This window comes from Poromitra crassiceps, assembly GCF_964638095.1.
Source record: "Poromitra crassiceps genome assembly, chromosome: 10".
Taxonomy (NCBI): Eukaryota; Metazoa; Chordata; class Actinopteri; order Beryciformes; family Melamphaidae; genus Poromitra; species Poromitra crassiceps.
This window is the reverse complement of record NC_139631.1, coordinates 11738174-11760673: the sequence shown is the minus strand read 5'-3', so window position 1 is coordinate 11760673 and position 22500 is coordinate 11738174. Positions and strand designations below refer to the sequence as shown.

The 22500-nt window shown below is 44.0% G+C and overlaps 1 protein-coding gene across 1 annotated transcript in view; it reads left to right on the top strand.

Annotated features, from left to right (window-relative positions):
• Nucleotides 1-18702, top strand: part of ntrk2a (neurotrophic tyrosine kinase, receptor, type 2a) — a gene marked incomplete at both ends in the record, with an annotated part of 98902 nt that extends 80200 nt beyond the window's left edge. Inside the window, 5 exons of the mRNA XM_083644183.1 lie at nt 433-605; nt 1905-2060; nt 2818-2902; nt 12570-12728; nt 18517-18702. Coding sequence (XP_083500309.1) covers nt 433-605; nt 1905-2060; nt 2818-2902; nt 12570-12728; nt 18517-18702 — 759 coding nt within the window. The remainder of the gene's footprint in view (nt 1-432; nt 606-1904; nt 2061-2817; nt 2903-12569; nt 12729-18516) is intronic.
• Between the last annotated feature and the right edge of the window lie 3798 nt (nt 18703-22500).

The window sequence follows — 22500 nt, the reverse complement described above, 5'->3', positions numbered from 1 at the left end:
GACAGACAAAGATTTGTTATAAAAGGAAACCAGGGGAATGTAATGCATGTAAACAGTGTCGTACTTTGTAATGACTCGCATTAATATGAAATGTCTTGTCATTGTGTCAGGTCTCGCTCGGTGCCAGTCATTTCACATTCGGTGTGCCGAGTTGCTATAACTCACTTTTACTAGGAAGGCCGCTTATATTTCCCTCTCTCTCTCTCACAGTGGACATGAGCCAAAGACATTACAGCAGACTGGGAGCGCAGTCAAAATGACTAATTGGCAATAGTGTATGAGGCATAATGTGTGACTTTGTCATTGTCAGTTTATTGAAATGCCACTTTTGTGTGTGTGTGTGTGTGTGTGTGCGTGTGTGCCTGCGTGTGTGTGCATGTGTGTGTGCGTGTGTGCATGTGTGTGTGCACGTGTGTGTTTGTGTGTGTTCAGACTCTTAAAGAGGCCAGTGAGAACGCCAGGAAGGATTTCCACCGTGAGGCCGAGCTGCTGACCAACCTCCAGCACGAGCACATTGTGACTTTCTACGGCGTCTGCGTGGAGAGCGACCCTCTCATCATGGTCTTTGAGTATATGAAACACGGAGACCTCAACAAGTTCCTCAGGTACGCTTCGTTGCTTCGTTGCGTGTTTTCACAAAGGTCTTTTTGTTTGTGAAGGGACGATCTATCACAACACAAAACACAGTACACACCGTGGGGCAGAAAAATAAATCAATTCAATTCAATTTATTGTTGTCCACAATGTGGGCATTTGTCTTTGGCTTCACAGGTTTGCTTGCAAATCGTGATATTAGCTGCTTTTTACTCTGCTGTTGAAACCACAAATAAGAAGGCATGCCCATCACAATTTCACAAGCTTTCCAAATAAATCATTTCATTTACACGTTGTAATGCCATTTTTTGTGTTGTGTTGTAGCTTATAAATCTAGTCTAGTCTAAATCCCAAATACTCTCCTCCTCAGTTTTATAGTATGGGTATTTTTTATGTGAAAATAAGAAAGGTCATCTAAATGCTGTTTATTCAGAATGTCATCATGAATCGAGAGAGATCAACAGATAAAGCTCCTTTAAAAATCCTGTCAACTCTTTTTTGCCAGGAAATACAGCTTGATGCTCTTAAATCTCTCTTGCAGCAGCAGGTGCAGTAATTTACATGACTGACATGAGGCTGTAATAGCAAGCAGCAATGTCAGCGTCCGCATGAAACAAACAGCATGAAGGCCAACAAATAACAAGATTCAAGAACTTTATTGTCATTGTTGCAAGCACAACGAAATTGCAGTTGTGTCAACTTCAAATGGTGCATTGAATTAAAACTTCACATATATACAGTACAAAGACTTCCCATTTACAAATAATACATACACGAAATACAAAGTACAGAATCTAAGCAGGATACAAGATATAAGCAATAAATACAGCAATTAGTGTATTACACTGCCATAATCAGTGGCTTAAGTGACGTGTAAATATTGCACTTGCTCCAATGATGGCAGCACATCAGTCTTGTTAGACTGAGGAGAAGTCTGAGTATAGTAGTAGTAGTCGTCGTAGTAGTAGTAGTAGCGTTTTCAGTCTATTGTGTGCGTGTGGGTTAATCTGAGGGCTTGCCTGATGGGAGGAGCTTAAACAGATGGTGTCCCCGGTGTGTAATGTCTTTGATGATGTTCTTAGCCCCTCCTCCCACAGCGAGTGCTGTGAAGATGTTCTAGTGATGGTTATGATGTTCTTAGTGCTGTGAAGATGTTCTAGTGATGGCAGCTCAGTGCCATCAATGTCCAGTAGTGTTTTCACAACACTCTGGAGGGCTTTTCTGTCAGCGTTGGTGCAGCTGCTGTACCAGGCTGTCATGCAGTTTGTTTTCCATCAAAGACAAAAAAAACGCTACCTTTTCCCCTCTAGGGCTCACGGTCCAGATGCGGTTCTGATGGCGGAGGGCCAGACCACCAGACCTGTGGAGCTGACCCAGTCCCAGATGCTGCACATCGCCCAGCAGATAGCAGCTGGCATGGTTTACCTGGCCTCACAGCACTTTGTGCATCGCGACCTAGCCACCAGGTGTGCTAGTCAATAAGAATTACGCTCTGTATCTGTCAGTGTAGCCTTGCATGATTTTGTTATTATGGTAAATAGCAGTTGGAATGGTATAGTGGTCTCACAACACCTCAGTCTATAGTTAACAGTCTCCTTGTGGCATAAAGTGTGTATTATAAGCCAGCCAATAAGTCCACCTTGAATCGCAACACCAACAGCACTAAATGTGGATTGACTGATTGGTTTTGATGTATGAAATGAAAAATATAAAAAAGACACCAAGGCCCCATTAAGCAGAGAAACTGTTCAAACAAAATGAATGTTCTTTATAAATGTTCAAACATGTTGATAATAACAAATGCTTTAGAATTAGAATATTCCCAGAATGTAAGTGATATTAACTACTTAATTGATTTTTTAAACAACCTGCCTGGAAACGGGTGCAAACCAAGCTCTGCCTCTGCATCTTGGTCAAACAAACTGTCGGTGAACAGTTTTAGGTTGATGTTTGACATTTACTGACATCGGTCAGATACATGTACTGTAGAGTAGAAGCCATAGTAGGAATCCATCCTCCAACCTGCATTAACACTGCAGATCTTTCCAAACATTATCTTTGGGGTGGAGCAACAGTGCAACAGTACAACAAGCACAGGAACAGTGGAACTCCTCAGTAGCTACATCGTTGTCTTCATGTGCAAAATAACTTGCTGTTTATTCCTACCGGTGCTTGAAGTTTGTGTCTGCTTACACTACTGTACTGTACGTCGTTGTTTGATAGGAACTGCCTGGTGGGTGAGAACCTGCTGGTAAAGATCGGAGACTTCGGCATGTCCAGAGACGTCTACAGCACGGATTACTACAGGGTAGGTGTATGTGTCGATATCTTTTCTGGCCCTTCTTTTTACCTTCCTCCTCCCTGATGCATGCACCCCCCTCTGCTCCTCCCCCGCATGGGCATGCCTGGACCATAGGAGACGTAGGCTATGGTAGGTCAGCTACAGAGTACAATGATCCTCTCTGCTTGTGAAGCTAGATGTAGGTGTGTATAGCCTACTGTAAACTATTGAATGCACTCAAGGAGAAGTAACATATTAAGCAGCATGCATTGGTAGGACAGTTTACTGAGGACTGTTTTTGTTTATAGATCTTTGTTTATTGTTTAATTACCAAGGTAGTCCTTTTAAACGTATGGATGTTCTGTTCGAGAGAGACCTGGCTGCGAGAGAACTGCTTCATATCAAACGTCAATACTATTTAATACACTGTGTTGGTGAAAAACGTTCAGTGTAATTACAAAAATGAAATCTGAAACTCCCAAAGGGGGATGCTAACGATGAGTGAGGGTATCTGAATCACCGTCCAGTGACATACAGGATTAAGGTGTTATTTTACCCCACTGATTTTATAAACTGAAAAGATAAGTTATTAAATACTGTAAGGGTTACATTTTCATTGTCTAATTAGCAGTAATGTTTGGAAATTGACGCGACGTACGCCCTATACTAACTCCGTTCATGTGGGATATTGCGGGGCCAAGAAAAACACTACTGAACTATGGGTCCACCAGCAAGTAGGAGTCTAAACTTTTCCGGCACACGTGCTGGGTGAGCAACTTTCACTGGGATGAAATGAATGGGCCGCCATCCTCCACACCTTCTCCAGTTTTTCTCTCCAGGGATGTAACACGAGCTAAGGCAACACGTCCCACACCAATACACACACACACACACACACACACACACACACACACACACACACACACACTGCATTCATACTTCTAGCTCGGGGAGGGGGTAGAGAAAAGGCATGGCAAGTACAGAGGAAAGGGGAGAAGAAGTTCGGAGGCAAGTAACAAGAAAGAGGTACAGTATGTGAGTGTTCATAAAGTGTGTGTGTGTGTGTGTGTGTGTGTGTACGTGCGCGCGTGCACGCGCGTTATGTAGTATGAATAATATATGTATGCTTGTGTGTGTGTGTGTGCGTCCGCGCGCACACACGCAAGCGGCTGCAGTATGATGGCCAAAGTAAAGGGCTAATAAGATAGAGTTGAGAGCATGTTTTTCTCCCTCTCTACACTAATCTGTCACCATCCAAAAAGGCCAATATCTAATAATACATAGCGAGTGATTGATAGTGACTGTCCCTCTACCTTTTTCCAATCCACTGCCACAAACTGACATGACTGACAGTGACAGAGAGAGAGAGAGAGAGAGGAGGGATCAAACATTGAACGACACAAGAAAAGTCTTCATACAGGAAAAATTATAACATTAACTACATGTATATAGCATCAACACAACAATAATAGTGCATGTGCCATTTGATGGATGCTTGTATTAACTGGATCATGACTGTATAATATTTGTTCAATAATGCTATCAGTTTGTATTTTTATGTGAAAAGCATGTCTTTACATACTGTATAGTGAGTATATTCACAGTATACACAATATTCAGAATGTTAGGTATACCATAAACCATGAAAATCAACAGAATCTTGAATACACACCCCCAGACGAAATATTAGACAATTCCAGGTATATTATTCTGATTTCTCATGATTGGAATAAGATGTTAATTCTTGTTTCTTATGGGGGTGTCTGGGTAGTGTAGAGGTAAAAGCACTCGCCTACCACTGACCCGGGTTCAATTCCCGGTTGCTGTACTTCCGGCTTGGTCGGACATTCCTACAGCTACAATTGGACCTGTCTGGGGGTAAGCCGGTGGGGTATGACTCCAGGTCGCTGCATTAGTGCCTCCTCTGGTCGGTTTGGGGCGCCTGTACTGGGCGGAATATCGTGATCCTCCCACATGCTATGTCCTGCCGGTGAAATCCCTCGCTGTCAGGTGAAAAGAAGTGGCGACTGCACATGTATCGGAAGAAGCATGTGCTAGGCTACGGCACTCCTCAGATCGGCAGAAGGGGTGGAGCAACGACCAGGACCGGGTATTGGCCAATTACAATTGGGGAGAATAAATGTTGATTAAAAAAATGTGTTACTTTGCTGTTAGTGTTACTGTAGTTGGTATAGTTAAGTTAACCGTGACCTCAAAGCTAAGCCACAGAATTGAAAATGGAATGAGAAATATCTAAAAGGATCCACACGGCCAAAATCGACCTGGATTTCTGAGTACATAGAAATACGATTTTTCAGTGGTACGGGTCTTCTTCAGGACACGCTCAAGCCTCTAAAATTTGGAATAATAAACAAGTATAGAGCATGAAATTAAAAATGGGGGAAGATTAAGGTTTCTTCTCCTCGGCTTTCTTTTGTACGATCTGTGTGTGACGACACACGGCATCTTCCTCCCTCCTCCTCCTCCTCCTCCTCCTCCTCCTCCTCCTCCTCCTCCTCCTCCCTCCTCCTCCCTCCTTTCATACTCAATAAAACTAAGCGCCGAGGCTGTAGCCATGGCAACGGGCGAAGGCAGTGGCGGCGAGCCTCAGAGTTGTATCCAACGTTTCTCTGGAAGAAAAGTAATCAGAGAACTTGTGTTTAGTATGCTGAACCACTACGGGAGAGGGAGAGGAGGAAGGTGTGGGAGACGAGGCACGCGGGTGGCAAAGAGAAAGAGAGAGGGAGAGAGCTGGAAAGAGGGAGGGAGGGGAAGAGTGGGAGGCCAAATGAGACGCAAATAAATATGCATAAGGAGAAAGACAGCAATGGAGCAATCAAAGACACGCTGGGAAAGGAGAGGAGAGTTCTGGAGGCAGCCTGTAGGGGAACAAGAGAGGAGACCGGTCGCGTACAGTGTAGTCAGCACCAAACAAGTACATACTGTATAGCTACTTCAGATATTTAGTCCAAAGTATTCACCTTATGTAGCCCCGCCCACTTGACCCACTTGTGTTACGACTTCCTGTTCAAAACGCCGTCAGTTTTACCTGGTCAAACCTAGTCTGACTCACTTGCTGCAATTTCACATTGAGAGGCCGATAACACAATGAACACAATATACGTATTGTACTGTCACAGGAAGTATAAACACAATAGGAAGTAATCAGCTGACTCCTGTGTTGGTGAATATGGCACTGCAGCACATGGATCAAGTGTATAGAGACTTTTATTGTCAGACTTAGATCAATTGATGTAGGACTAATTCAGCCCAGGTTGGATGGAAAGTGAGGAGATAACAAGCTGAATACATGATTTCCAATAAGGAAAAAAAAACAATATTACAATTACAACAATATGACAATTCATCAGTACCAATATCAAGTTTGTATCAACAGATAAATAAGCTATTAATACATCCAATATCTTAATCTCCAATCACACAATAACCTATATCAAGGGTGGGAGGAAAAAGAGGGGAGGACCATAGAGTGCATGAAAAGTAAAAAAAAAAAAAAAAAAAGGGGGAAAAAAGGAAAAGAGAAAGTAGATAAATGACATTACCTCAGTAACCTCAAATTTCACATGTACTCAACCAGACAATAGGGAGGGAGACAGCCACACTTATCGGAGATGGGAGGGGGGGAGACAAGAAAGGACAAGACAAGAGACAGAGAGATTGATGGACAAAATAGAAATTGATGCAGACTAAAAAGCAGCGAGGCAGAAAGTCACCGCATGGTGGGAGGTAAGACGCGGTGATCCAACGCCCAGGAGCTAGTGACTGGGAGAGAGAGAGGGAGAGAGAGAGACACAGAGAGAGAGAGAGAGAGAAGGGGGGAGGTGTGGAGAGTCATGCTTTTGCGTCAGAGAGGAGCAAAGATGAGTCATAGAGGAATTAGATCCCCCCCCCCCAGTGCGTGTGTGTGTGTGTGTGTGTGTGTGTGTGTGTGTGTGTGTGTGTGTGTGTGTGTGTGTGTGTGTGTGTTGGGGGGGTGTACTAAAGGAGCCCCCCAGCACTGTAATGACGTCATTCAATTCCCTGTTACACAATGAACCTGACCGATAATTCAGGAGACAGACAGGATGCCTTAACTCAAACCCTGAGCCTGTCCACATACCGCAGTCTTTGTTGTGTGTGTGTGTGTGTGTGTGTGTGTGTGTGTGTGTGTGTGTATGTGTGTGTGTGTGTGTGTGTGTGCACACGTGCGTCCATGTGTGTGTGTGTGGGGTGGGGAGATAAATTATTCATTACAGCGTGTGTGGTTTTTGCAGTTATGTTCTCTCTCTCTCTCTCGAGATGCACATTTCTGCCTTTTCTCTCTCAAAAACGGATTTCATGCACAGATAGATGAGTAGGATGAAATTAAATGTTTGTTTCGGTTTTAGCCAAGGGGCTAGCTCGCTCGTATAGCTTCGTTTGTGAAGCCAATGCGGAAGTAACTTAAACACCACTGGTAGCAAAAATAAGTCTGATTACATGGAAGTGAATGGGAAAATGACACTACTTCTCACATGGTTTATGGCTCCAACAAACACTTTCTAAATGAGTTTATGGTCTCAATCGCCAGTCTCAAGTCTTCTTCAATACAGCATTATGTTCATTTTCTAAATTATGGTCCTATCGCGAGTAAAATAGAGACTATGTAGTCTGGGTGGAAAAACCTTGTTCCTATGGGCTATGGGCTATGGGCTATGGCTATGGGCTATGGGCGGAAGACACCCACGACATCCGCCCGGAACCAAAGTGCTGCTGTGCTCAATATCCTTGCGTTCTGTTCAGAAAACATGGGCGACACGAGTAGCTACCCAAAAAGCTAAATAAACAACAACAACAAACAACTAAAACCAAATAATGGTACAGTATTGCCGCCTAACACACCGGTCAAAACAGTAAAATGGGGGAACGAAAACATTGATGCACACACCAGATCCAAGATGCACCGGAAGATGGGGCGGGTCTTCCTGCCTGTAGAAAAAGGCGTACCAGGCTCTCTCTCCTTTGAGAGAGAGCCTGGTGGCGCCAGGTTAGAGACTATGACTAAGACATATGTTTTGGAGCGTGATTGACAGGTCGTCTGTCCAGTGATGTCCAGCAGCTCAACGATCACAGACCAATAGCAGGCTGTGCTATCTGTGGCTCTTCTCCAATAACCAAGATGGCGACGGTGAAAACGCCAACCTCGAGGCTTCAAAACGGGGAGTCCAAAAACCAATGAGTGACGTCATGGTGGCACGTCCGTACTGTATATTTACACCATCTATGGGTTTAGCGTGCGAGCTGTAGAGGGGAAATGTCTTGGCCTCGAGGAGAAATGGTCTTGAAGACCGGCTGGAGCCTTCTGCAATATCCTTTTAAATATGGTGCATTCAACATGTATCATCAATGCATAGGTCCTTGTGATAGAAATGAAGATGATGAGCGTGTCCAAGTTTCTCAGCGTGTGGTTTATTTCTAAGTTGCATGAAGTTACAGCGATAGAATAGACAGGTCAAGAATAGTGCTGAGAGTATATGAGAGCTGTGAGGTAGTAGAGTGCATGGAGGATAGAGAAAAGTGACAACCTCCCCATTCAGTGATGCTCAGAGGCAAAACAACCAGCCCCATCATCCTGTTGCCCAACCCCCTCCTCCAAGGTCACCTTAACCCCACGACCAGCTTGAGAACATCGCCTGTCTCACTCTCGCCCATGATTAGCCAATATCAAAAATCATACTTCAATATCTAGAACAACATCCTCTCATGAGGTTAAAGCACCCAGGCCTGTGTTTTGGCCCTCGTTATCCCATGCTTAACATCCGGCGCTTCCGAGAAACGGCCACCAGCGTGTTCAAAAGTTCTAATCCCTCTACAGAGCCCGGCTCTGGCCGATCCAGCCTGCGATAATATGCTGCTGGAAGACACTGGCAGCAAGGCAGCGCTAACCAATTCCTCCAGAATAATTTGGATCATTGTTTACAACCCACAGACTGGAAAACAAGCTCTTAATGGGCCACCTGGTGGGAGTGCAACTGCTCTCTACAGGAGCCGGGCTCTATTGTGACAAGCAACACATCAACACATAGCTGCTACCTTCACCTCCTATTAATCACAAGCTTGTTCAGTGAACAGTCAAGAAATCAGGTCTCTTTCACACAGATAGAAAGAAATGTGACTCCAGCGGACTCCAACTGCGTGACTTCACATGCTTTTCAATTGGAAATCAAGGCGCGGAAGGAAAATGTGACTTTTTTGCCATCGCAGGATTTGCATGGGAGAGCAGCGCGCCAGCTTGACTGAACTAGAGAAGAACACCTCATCTCAAGTCTTTTACTGTAGCTCTCCTGGCAAACACAACGAGTAGCTCTGTTCTCCAGGGAAAATAACCAAACGTGCGCGCGCTCGTGCACGCACGTACACACGCACGCACGCACGCACGCACGCACGCACGCACACGCACACGCACACACACACACACACACACACACACACACACACACAGAGAGACCAGCATTCTTGGAAAGAGTTGTCGTTTCCATAGTAACTCAAAGGGCAATTAAGGTGCGGTTCCACGGTAACGAAGAGTAGGCGGAGTTAGTGAGGCAGCGAGTGAGAGAGAGAGAGAGAGAGAACAGAGGGCAGAGAGAGAGATTGAAGAGTGAAGAGAGAGCTGGTGAAAGCTAGATGAACACAGAGTGGAACACACAGAAGAGGAGGTTGGACAGGGTCAGGTCCTCAGAGTGTTACAGTGTAAACCTGTCTTTTTTAATATTTCATGACATCAGGATGGCAAAGCAGCTGTTCCCTCATTCATTTCAACTCAAAATTATCAAAGCAGCTGAAATGATCTTCTCTCAATTCAATTTAATTCAAAGAGGCGTTATTAGCATGAAGTACAGCATTGCCAAAGCACATTGTACAAGGTAGTACAAACAGGAGAAAAATACAATACTCTCTCTCTCTCTCATTCCCTCTGTCTCTCTCTCTCACCTTCAATATGTGTAAAAATGTACACACATATAGCTACTGTAGACAGTTGCACAGACTGACAGACAGACAGACAGACATACATGTATGTAAGCTCTCTCTCTCTCTCTCACACACACACACACACACACACACACACACGCTGTGGGGACCCCACCCACTGTTTGCCTGTTGGCTGTCTAACGATCTTGTATAGGCTCGTTAAGAGGAAGTGGTTGCACCTGAGCTTGGTCCAGGAGGCTACTCGCTCCTCTCTCCTGCTGGGCTCCAGACCAGCAGCATGGCTGGCTGCTCCTGGCCTGTGGACTCTGTTCCACCAACACAACCTACTGTAGAGTCGGGGTGTAACAAGGAAGGGGGATGGATCCACACAGAGTCCAAATTAACATTTATTGCTCAGAAATTCAGAAACCCCCTTATTGTCAATATAGCTAGGAAAGCCATCCGCTGGCCTGAATGCCCTAGGTCTCTAGTTTGTCGTCCCGCTGGGGCATCTGAAAGACAGTACGGTAATGTCGGCCGCAGACGAGGAGTAGAAAATCTGTGACATTTTTGGGGACAGCTCCAGCCGGGGACAGGTCCCCAAAAACGGGGACTGTCCCTGAAAATCGGGGACGTCTTGTCACCTTATACTACATGGTATTTTGTAGCCACTTCTTTAAGGGCCACTTTAAAGGAGCTCTGTGAAACACTCCATTTCAGAATTGTGGGCAGATTATTCCACTCTATTACTACTGCTGGAATGTGTTTTACCCATTAAGCGTTTGAATCGTCTGCCAAGCTACCTCTTGTAAAGTAGCTATGATTATATCTTATTAGTGAGAAATTATGAATTCAGTACTTTGGGACCAGCAGGCCATGTTGCTGCTGTGGAGCCTTGCAGCAGAACGAGGGAGAGGGCAGAGAGGGAGGGAGGGGGAGGAGCGAGCAGCCTCCTTGACCAAGCCAACTCAGGACACAAAGTTGGTTAGACCAGCAACACAATGACTATTTTGGTCATGGGTTTTATACACTTTCTGTAATAAAACATCTAAAAGCATCAATCTTATTATCATATGGGGGTCCATGGGACAAATCCTATCAAATGGGGGTCCGTGGTCTAATTGTTGTCAGTTTATGGGTCCTTCATGTGAAAAAATTTGAGAACCACTGGGTTAGACACAGCCAACAGGCAAACAGAGAGAGTGTGTGTGTGTGTGTGTGTGTGTGTGTGTGTGTGTGTGTGTGTGTGTGTGTGTGTGTGTGTGTGTGTGTGTGCATTGTGAAGAGCCCCCCCCTCCACACACACACACACACACACACACACACACACAGAGTTACTGTAATAGAAATAAAAAATGGGCCCAGTTCAAGAGCCCAAGATTAATATTTCAAACCAGCTTGATGAATAAAACAAAATTATGAAATGGATTTTGACCAGGTTCTGACACATCAATGAACAAATACTGTCATAAAAGAATGAATATATAAGTAAATAGAATAGAATAGAATAGAATAGAATAGAATAGAATATACATTTGAAATCTCTGGCGAAAGGGATATTCTGATGGTGGATAGTGGATCGACAAATGGAGGAAAATAAATAAATATTAGAAACTAGACTAAGAGTGAAGTTGAAGAGGAGGAGAGAGAGAGAGAAACAAGAAAGAAGAATGTAGAGAGGGAGAGAGAGAGATAGAAATGCTAATGAGACCCAGGCCGACCAAGAGAGCGATAGAGAGATATAAAGAGCTGGAGAAAATAGAGGACCTTGTTATGAGGAGTGGGAGCTGCTGAGATGGAGCCAGATATGTTTCCCCAGACGCAGCACAGCAGTGAACCTGATGGCTATCTATCTGATCCTACACACTTTATGAGTCCATTAAATAACCCACTGACTAACATAGAAACAGGCCAAGTGTGGCTAGCACACCATTAATAACGGGCATAAACCTCAGAAAATAGATTGTTCTATCTGTGTGGAGCAACGGAGCGTGGATCAGCGGCTAGATTCATGAGCGGAGCAGAGGTAGGGGGAGAGAGGAGGGACAATACGAGGGAGACGTCAATACGCAAGGATAGGTTTCATTCACCTTCACTTTAATCAGTTCAGGACTGAAAACCCACACACTGGCATGAGACGTTTGTCATGTCGAACCTGTTCAAACTGATGCTCTCTAGCATAAAAAGACAAGAAAAGAATTGCACCAATCAGGTTTGTTGATCAGGACTGATCAGGAGTGAGGTGATCTACAGTCAAGGAGATCTACTACACAATATAATGTACTACACAATATAATGTACTACAATATAATGTACTACACAATATAATGTACTTCACAATATAATGTACTACACAATATAATCCCACCTTGCTCATTTAAATTCCTCTGGAAGCAGGCTTGGTGAGTGCAGTGTTTAGAGCGCCACTGTAAAATGTATTGCAATTCCTGAGCCACGCTTATGAGAAGCTACATGAGCATGCATTTGAAATACACTGTACCCTATACAATCTGTTTCTCTCAATCTCTCTGCAGTCACTCTCTATTTTTTAGTTGTGGAATAGAATAGAATATAATAGAATAAAATAGAATAGAATAGAATAATATGAGGTTTGGATATTCATCTTGTGACTGATATGATGATACTGTATGACGTCCATTATGCTCATACTTACTTTACACTCTCTATCTGTGTGTGTGTGTGTGTGTGTGTGTGTGTGTGTGTGTGTGTGTGTGTGTGTGTGTAGGTGGGAGGCCACACCATGCTGCCAATCCGCTGGATGCCGCCTGAGAGCATCATGTATAGAAAGTTCACTACAGAGAGCGATGTGTGGAGTCTGGGAGTCGTTCTCTGGGAGATCTTCACCTATGGAAAACAACCTTGGTACCAACTCTCCAATAATGAGGTATATTTATAATAAATCCATCTGTTTTCATTCCTCCTTCAAAGGAACACACAGACATTTTTGGGAAATTCGCCTATTTGCCATCTTCCCTATGACGAGAACATAATTTACATCTCCTTCTCTTCTCTGTGGGTGTAGTAGAAAAATAGCGAGCACTAGTTAGCTTAGCACAATGAATGGTAGTCAATGGTACTGGAAGCGCACCACTTCCAGCAGCACGTGGCTACAGTGCAGATTTAAGCTAAAAACGGTATAAATGATTGATGTCTTTTCAAGTCAACATACCATCTCAGGGCTTGTGGACCCTTGGATTATGCTATTATATTTTTACGTTTTTGCTCATATTAACGGGGGCAGGCTAGCCAGTACCATTGACCACCATTCATTGTGCTAAGGTAACTATTTTAGGGGGTGCACAATGAATCTGAAGAAGTAGTTTAATCAAACAGATTTGATCACCATGCTTGCTGGGATTTACTGGGATTGTGCCTTTTTTAGGGTTAGTTTTAGAGTTATTTTGAATTCGGCAATATAAATTTGTGTAAATGTTACCTTGGAAGCACCTTTAGCTCAGTAAATGGTGGTAAAATGTTTCCCTTCACAGGGGATTTACAAGCAGAGTAGAATTCATTATTTGATGTGTTTTGAGTTTCCGCATACAATTTGTGAATACTTTGCGCTGCCTGTCAACTCATTAGACTGTGTTTAGGTACAGTGGAACTCACAAAGTTGTGTTTGATTTAATTGGGTCTTTAATTAAATGTGAGAGCAATGGGGAACTGGGAGCAGGCGGTGTTTGTGTTGCGTGAGAAGAATATGTAGCTGTGTTGAAGGCTTTTGTTAGGCACGCTGCAGCACAACACAGAATGTGTTGCTGTCACACTGGCATCTCTGTCAGGGTGGGACTTTGCATTTGGAGGAGGAAAATAATTAGAAACTCCTATTTAGAAAAGGATCCAAAAATACCCTTTTCTTCTTTTGTTTAGAAGAGGCAATGTAAAACCTGTGCCCAGCATACAGTAGCATAGTCAGTAGCTTAATTTGCAGATAAACAAACAAATAAATAAGTAATATCCATTATAACCACACTGAGGTCCTGACTCCTGACCCAGTTTCTGGAAAAGGAAGCCCTTTCCACCCTTAACCCTAACCCTAACCTTAACCTTAACCTTCAGCCAATTACTCCCTCATCTCTGGTTACAGCTTTCTATGTATCGGCAGTCTCTCTTCCTGTATCTCTGACCTCTTTAACTCTGGTTTCATCCAGAACTAACCCTGTGCCCTCTCACCCTGTGCCCCCCCATCTGCTCTGCCACACCTTTTTATTGTTTATTTCCTGAGATCTATTAAGTCTGTCTGGATTTCTAACACACCTCTTGGCCCAAACCCCAAGCACAAGTATGCTCTAACTCAGTGGTTCTCAACCTTTTTTACACCAAGTACCACCTCAGAAATGACCAGCATATGAATGAGAGGGAGGGAGCCCCGCGTTCCACCAGTGGTGCCCGTACCACAGGTTGAGAACCACTGCTCGTGGAGTTTTAGTGGGCCAGATTAATGCACTTTTAATGTAAAATCGTTCACAAGTGGAAAGAAGTACCAAAATTGGCACAACTACTCCCTGGGGATTGTTCTTTTGATCAAACCTATTAGCCATGCAAAAATCTAGATTTTTCCAATATGGCCACCATTTCCAACTAGGGATGTCACGATACTAGAATTATTAGAAGTATCAATATTGATACTTCGATACTAACCCTATTTGCAGCCCGGAAATACTATTTTGGGGGCAACTTTGTGTGGAATTGTCCAATATAAATGATATTGCTATCAAATCATACATTTATGACAACAGAGAAAGCCAGATTTATTCCACATACATTTCAAAATGGCTGCCATTTTAAAAGATGGCTGCCATTTCAGCCATTTTTAACATCGAATTTCACTGTCCAGGGCGATTTTGATCGGCAGGGTTTTAACTATGGAAGACTCAAAATTATACATCAGAAATACTTTTTATGTCTTCTTCTGCCATTTACCCTGCATATTTTTGTTTAAATAAATGTGAAAATTTGCATAAACATTAGATTAGCAAAACTTGTATTAGAAATTATATATAATGGCATGCATTGAAGACATCTGTAACCTCACCCTGATACGTTTTGTTTGATATCCATGGACTAAAATGTTATCCTTTGAGCTGCGACCTGGAAACGAGGAATACGGGGCATGTGCAATGCGTGTATTTACGTTTTGAAAAATAGCTTATTTTCTGACACGCAGCAGCTCATATGCTTATCATACTGACATGAATGTGACTGGCTGTAATTACCTCTGCCAGCCATCCATTGCTCTCTTCGATCCGGGGGCTGACAGACTTAGATGAGAGCTCAGAGCAATCAATCAAGGAGCCATGAGTGTCCATGGCAGGCTAAGGGCTAAACACATGTAGGATGGCTGGATATTTATCTGTGATGTATTTGAATTCGATGGCCGCCCGTATTTACTTGAGCTGGAATAATGTCATATGGATTACAAACTGAGGAGCGGGGAGAACGGGAGCTGCTATCTACCAATGTGACAGACAGCAAATAGAGCAGGCTGAACACGCTGCACCAAGGTAAATACATCGTTCATTTTCTCATCTCTATGCTATAAGGATATGAGCCACTGCGTGTCAATAAGCTATTTACAGGATGTATATATATATGCATTACACATGCCCCATATTCCTCATTTCCAGGTCGCAGCTCAAAGCATTTTAATGTATTAGTGCATCGTTACATTCTCAAGTTTGACCAGGGGAGAAAGGATGTAACATTATAAAAACAGTAAACCGGGGAACAAAGGAGACAGAGAGAGGATTTCACAATAATCAGTTTTATTGCCAAAAATATAAGTTTAAATAAAAAGTTACAAGGCATACATTATACATTCAAGGACACTACAACTTTCAACAGCCCAAGTTTCGCACTGATGACATCATTGATGCCATCATCACTGATCACATCACTGATGACATCATCACCATTTCCAACAGCCCAAGTTTGGCACTGATGACATCATCACTGATGACATCACCATTATCCATTCCTGGCTCACCCCAAAATGCCTTCTTTTGACCATGTGCTGCACAGGTAAAAAATATGTCTTATGTAGAATTTTGAATCATCAAAATCGCCTTGTACAGTGAAATTGTATGGTAAAATGGCAGCCATTTTGACATTTACGTGGAATAAATCTGGCTTCTCTGTGGTCATAAATGTGGTTTGAGCACAACATCATTATTGGAGAATTAAGTTGCCTCCAAAATAGTATTTCCGAGCTGGAAATGGCGGTCATTATTGGAAACATCTTGTTTTTTGCGTGGCTAATAGGTTTCATGAAAATAACAATCCCCAAAGAGTATTTCTGCCAATTTTGGTGCTTCTGTTCAGATGTGAACTTTTTTTCTTTAATCTGCTCCTCTATTTGGTTCCAAAATGAGATATCCATAATTGAAAAAGAAAAAGAGTGAAGCCTATGATGATGATGAATTATGATCCTCTTGAAAGGACAGTAGGTAAAGGCTGTATTAACAAAGTTATGACAGACTGGATCGTTAATGGTTGAGATATTGAAGCCATTACCGCATTAGTTGCTATTCCATTCTGTGCTCGCAGCAAGTTATATTTAAAGCTTTAGGAAATGATAAAAAGCTTAATGACATTGCAGAACAGTATAGATATTTTCCTTAACTGCCGTCAGATAATGATTATGTTGTTGTTATTACTGTTCTTATTATTACGTATTTTGTGCACAAAACATTGATTAGCTCCCTTTTGCACGGTTCAATCTCAGTCGTTGGCTCTCCTCTCTCTGATCCTCAACTCCCCACCATGATCGAAGGGGATGGGGACTGGAATCACATGACTTCAGACTTCAGTCAGACTCAAGACACACTAATTGCTTGAGGCTTGACTTGATGCATGAAGAGATTATGGTTGGGACACACCAGAAGCGTCTCCGAAGCAGCGCGTCACGGAAGTGTCGAGCAGGAGCCTTGCCATTCACACCAGAAGCACTCTGTTTTGCTCCAGGCCTCGCTCTGTTTTGCTCCAGGCCTCGCTCTGTTTTGCTCCAGGCCTCGCTCTGTTTTGCTCCAGGCCTCACTCTGTTTTGCTCCAGGCCTCACTCTGTTTTGCTCCAGGCCTCACTCTGTTTTGCTCCAGGCCTCGTTCTGTTTTGCTCCAGGCCTCGCTCTGTTTTGCTCCACACCTTGCTCTGTTTTGCTCCAGGCCTCGCTCTGTTTTGCTCCAGGCCTCGCTCTGTTTTGCTCCACACCTTGCTCTGTTTTGCTCCAGGCTGCCTCGCTCTGTTTTGCTCCACACCTCACTCTGTTTTGCTCCAGGCCTCGTTCTGTTTTGCTCCAGGCCTCGCTCTGTTTTGCTCCAGGCCTCGCTCTGTTTTGCTCCACACCTTGCTCTGTTTTGCTCCAGGCCTCGCTCTGTTTTGCTCCAGGCCTCGTTCTGTTTTGCTCCAGGCCTCGTTCTGTTTTGCTCCAGGCCTCGCTCTGTTTTGCTCCAGGCCTCACTCTGTTTTGCTCCAGGCCTCGTTCTGTTTTGCTCCAGGCCTCGTTCTGTTTTGCTCCAGGCCTCGCTCTGTTTTGCTCCAGGCCTCGTTCTGTTTTGCTCCAGGCCTCGCTCTGTTTTGCTCCAGGCCTCGTTCTGTTTTGCTCCACACCTTGCTCTGTTTTGCTCCAGGCCTCGCTCTGTTTTGCTCCAGGCCTCGTTCTGTTTTGCTCCAGGCCTCGTTCTGTTTTGCTCCAGGCCTCGCTCTGTTTTGCTCCAGGCCTCGCTCTGTTTTGCTCCACGCCTTGCTCTGTTTTGCTCCACGCCTTGCTCTGTTTTGCTCCACGCCTTGCTCTGTTTTGCTCCAGGCCTTGCTCTGTTTTGCTCATGCCTGGCTGCACGGGGCCGCTCGCGCCACACATCAAAAATAGACCCTCCGCGAGGTGTTGCTTCAGCATTGGATATGCTTCTGGTGTGTTTGGGGACTTGGATTTGACTTGCACTTTGATGACTTGAAAGGCTTTGACAGACAGAAGATCTTGTGCTTGTGTAAATTACTTTGAAAGTGATGAAATTTGTTCCACCACACGACTGAATTTAAATTCTGTTTTCTGAATTTGATGATTGAATTTATTGAAGTTAAACTGATTATAGAAATCAAACTCATGATGCTCTTACCAAATGTTCATAACAATATGCACTAAAAAGTCCTAGATGTTTTTTTTCTTCCTTTCCTTACGATATTAAATTGATACTTGACTCTTGATTGTTCTGACTTGACTGTGATGGTGTTCTACATTTAGGCTTGAAACGTCACATTACTGACATGGACTTGACTTGGACTGGAATTGGTAATCAACAGCTAGACTATAACTGGTTCGCTGGGGGGGGTAGCTCGAAATATCCCCAAATGTTCTTGTCTTGACTCAAGAAGTAACTAATTGTGCTGCTAATTAAGCTAGAAAGTGAAACACGTTTCACTTCCTATACGTACTTCACAATAAAACCATTCCGTTACTTTTTCATTGGAAAACTTTTGGAAATGGAGTTAAAAGTTCCAGACAACTTGACAGGCTCCTCGGCATCCAAGACACAGCTACGAAAAATGGATAGTGCAGGAACAGGCCTTTGAAGGGCATTGTGGGATAGATTCGCCAGTCTCCCTATTAGAAGGCACTTTACATAATGGGGCTTTAAGTCTCTCTCTCCCTCTCTCTCTCTCTCTCTCTACTCTCCAGGTGATAGAGTGCATAACCCAGGGCAGGGTGCTGCAGCGTCCCAGGACCTGTCCTAAGGAGGTGTACGACCTGATGCTGGGCTGCTGGCAGAGAGAGCCGCACATGAGACTGAACATCAAGGAGATCCACGGGCTGCTCCTCAACCTGGCCAAGGCCTCGCCTGTCTACCTGGACATACTGGGCTGAACGCAGCGTGCATGCGTGTGTGTGTGTGTGTGTGTGTGTATGTGTGTGTGTGCGCATGTGCGTTTGTGTGTGTGCGTGCGTGTAAGGTACCACTGTACAGGATGTGAAGCTATTATCAAACTCTTAAAGGCAATCAAAAAAATCCTCGACCCCCAACATTCCCTCTCTCGGTCTCTCCTCGCTCCCATCTCTCCTCCTCTGTGCATCTTTACCGTCGCTCCTTCCCAAAAAGACATAAGATTAACTGTGGAACAGAAAAAAGAAAAAAATAACGCTTCTCACATCTTCTTTTCAAATGCTTTAAAATAGATGAAATTAACGGGACTTGATTTAGCGAGTAGGGGGGTTTCCGGAAGCGGCATCCTTTGCGTGTAAATATGAGACTGCGCTGTGGTGAGAGGTTCCAGAGGAAATGGCTCCATGTGAAGTGGAGTCATAAAGACACACTGTGTTTTCCCCTCTCTCCCTGTCCGCCTGTCTATCTGCCTGTCTGTCTGTCTCTCTGTCTGTCTCGCTGTTTGTCTCTCTGAACTGTACATGAATATTAACGTCAACATCGTCATCAAACACAGCCTGCGAAAAAGACCGAAGGACAGATGACAATGAACACACTGGAATAGACTGTAACAGACTTATATGATGACAAAAAAAAAAAAAAAAAAAAGGAGAGAGAGAAAAATAAACACAAGCTGGTATTCAGAGTCTGACTGTCAGATGAGATTAGGGGGATTGCCTATTTTAAAATGCTGGTTTGCCAATTTCACTGTTGGAAATGCCCTTCACTAACACAATACAACACCTGCTGAAGCTGGACACAACTGCTCTTTAAAAAAAAAGTGTGTTGAGGAGAAAGGGGTGAGGTACTCTACTATAATTAAGGGTGTGGATTTTTTTTTTTTAATGTTGAACATTTTAAATGTACTCAAAGCTGCGCCTGCCTTGGTTTATCACTAGTCTGTGGCTCTGATTAACAAAATCCCCAACAGATTGATATACAGTACATTATGGTTTATGCACTGACTCATGCTATTTGCATATTCTGTGTTTCCATTGTTTTGTTTTGTTTCTTTTTGTCCCTGAGACATCTTTATTTTGCTCAGGCCTGACTGCACTGTAATATGATAACTATGATTACATCTTTTTTTTTCTTCTTTCGAAGTGACAGATGCCTCATGTGATGTCAAGCGCTCGTGTCGGAGGTCAATTGATTCATTTGTACGCAGCTGTCTGACAATCTTGAGGTCTTGGAGGGAGGGAGGGTGGGTGGAGGAGGGCGTGTTGGCGAGGGGGGCGGGGGGTGTAAAGGCTGCTAAGGGATGCTGGGTTTTGAGTGGTCAGATCACGGTCAGATGTGTGGGCCGCGGTACCGTAGAAGGTGTGGTTCATTCGGTCAACCCATATTAAATCATCAAGTCTCTCAGCACTCAGACATCCTTGAAAACCACATGTGCTAGAGGGGATGCACACACACACACATGCCCGCAGAGATTATGTACACACACACACACACACACACCTTATTGCGCCATCCCTTCATCTCCTAACACACGCACACAACACAACACGACACAACACAACACACACACACACACACAACACAACACAGCACACACACACACACACAACACAACACAACACACACACGCACACACAACACAACACACACACGCACAGAAAGACACTCAAAACGGCCCGAGGAGGAAATTGAATTGTGCATGCCTTATTATTTGAGCGGTGCAGTGCTTTAGCCAGGCCCCGTCCTCTGTAATGGCGTAATGTATATTTCATTACAGCCTAATGGCCTCCATTAGCACAGTCTCCTCACAGACATTCAAGACTTATTGTTTTATGGCAGAGAAGGAAGGAGGGATGAGAGGCGAGAGGGGAACGGGAGAGGTGGAGGAGAAGAAAACAGAGGGAGAAAGAAGGGACATGAATGAGGGGGTAGTAGTAGACCTATTAGTGGGGGAAGTATTCACGCATATAGTGGGAAGAAATGGAGAGGAACGAGACGAGTGAGAAGGGAGGCGAGGAACGGTGAGAGTTTAGAATAGTTCTGATTTCTGATCATGGAAGCCATGGTTAAGGAGGAGAAGACAGTAGTGGCTGTAAAAACGGGTGAGAGTGGGTTGTGTAGAGAGAGAAGAGGGAGAGCGAGAGTGGTTGAGAGAAAGCGAGAGTATGGTTAAGAGGGAGAGAGAGAGAGAGGTGTGAACGTCCTCAGGGAGAAGGAGAGAGAATCCGAGTGAGTGAACATCCATCCATCCATCATTACTGCGGCCTGCTGCAGATAGTTCTTTGAACCACAACTTCACACTCCATCACATTCCTCAACCACACACACACACACACACACACAAATATATACACACATTTTACTGGCGATCTACCAATTTGCTTACACTTAAAATAAACTCAATAACGCGCCACATATGCCCATTATTGAAAAGCACTTCACTCGCTTACTCTCTCTCAAGCTCACATATCTAGTGGAAGCGCTTGCAGACACACTGTAAATATTACAGTTCACGTGCACGCACATAAACACATTTTACGTTTGTTTCTGCATTTTTACAAGGGCATATTTGACACTTTACAGAGATATAAAGAAAAAGAACAAAGTCAAACTCACTACAGTTCACTTTAACAGCCATTTTAGTACGCCTCGGTTAGATTCACAACAATTGGGCCGATACTGTAAGAAGGTGGTTTGGAATTGTGTGTCTTTATTCGTTTTTTATCAACAGCACTTGATGTTATCGAGGTTTGTGACATTTTTAAATGTTAATGATAATGATTTATTGTAGATTCCTTTATAAATTATGAGGCATTTTTTTGTACCTTTATTTCTATGCTAATATCTGAGATTGCCTTTTGCAACAGCGGACTTACTGAAGTGGATCACTGTTTTAATGAACTATGTTTTAGCAAGTGGTGTAAGATAAGTTAACCCTGGGTGTGTTTATGTCAGGGTCCCTGTTAACAGCTACATGTCCTCATGTGCAGTACGCTCTACAGCAGGGATGATGCTTTACTAGCTGGTACATTTGTGACATAGTCTAGTGAAAAGGGTAACACGTAGGCAACCGTGGAATCGCACAATGCAAGATAACAGGTTGTAATGACCATATTACGCAAGTTTAGTCTTCCTTTTTCATTTTATTTTTTCTGATTCCCTCCCCCCCCCATTGTACTTGGCCACTTCCCCCTGCCCCACCCCCTCTGCCGATCTGGGGAGAGCCGTAGACACAGTCACGCTTCCTCCGATGCATGTGCAGTTGCCAGCCGCTTCTTTTCACCTGACAGCGGAGTTTATAGCGCATGGGAGGATCACGCTATTCCCCACCAGTTCCCTTCCGCCCCGAACAGGCGCCCCCTGACCGACCAGAGGAGGCGCTGGTGCAGCGACCAGGACACATACAGTATACCCTCATTTCGGCTTAATCCCACGCGCAGACACAGCCAATCGTGCCTGTATGGAGCGTGAACCTGCGACCCTGAGGCAGGGAATCTACCGCTACCCTACCCGGATGCGCCCGACCTTGGCCTTCTTGTTACCCAAAACACCAGTCCCTGTCACATTTAGTTTCACATACTGCAAACTTTCTGTCAGTAGAAGGAGAATTTGGGCTTATCTTCAAAATAGTCAAAATCCATAAAGTTTACACTGAATGAGCAGACTCAACATACTCAACATATTCAACACTTGCCAGCCAATAAAACTGTGCAATATAAGAGGACAGGGTGTGCCTGGAGGGGCCGTGTGTTAGCTGGACAAAACTGTGAGACGAACGCAGT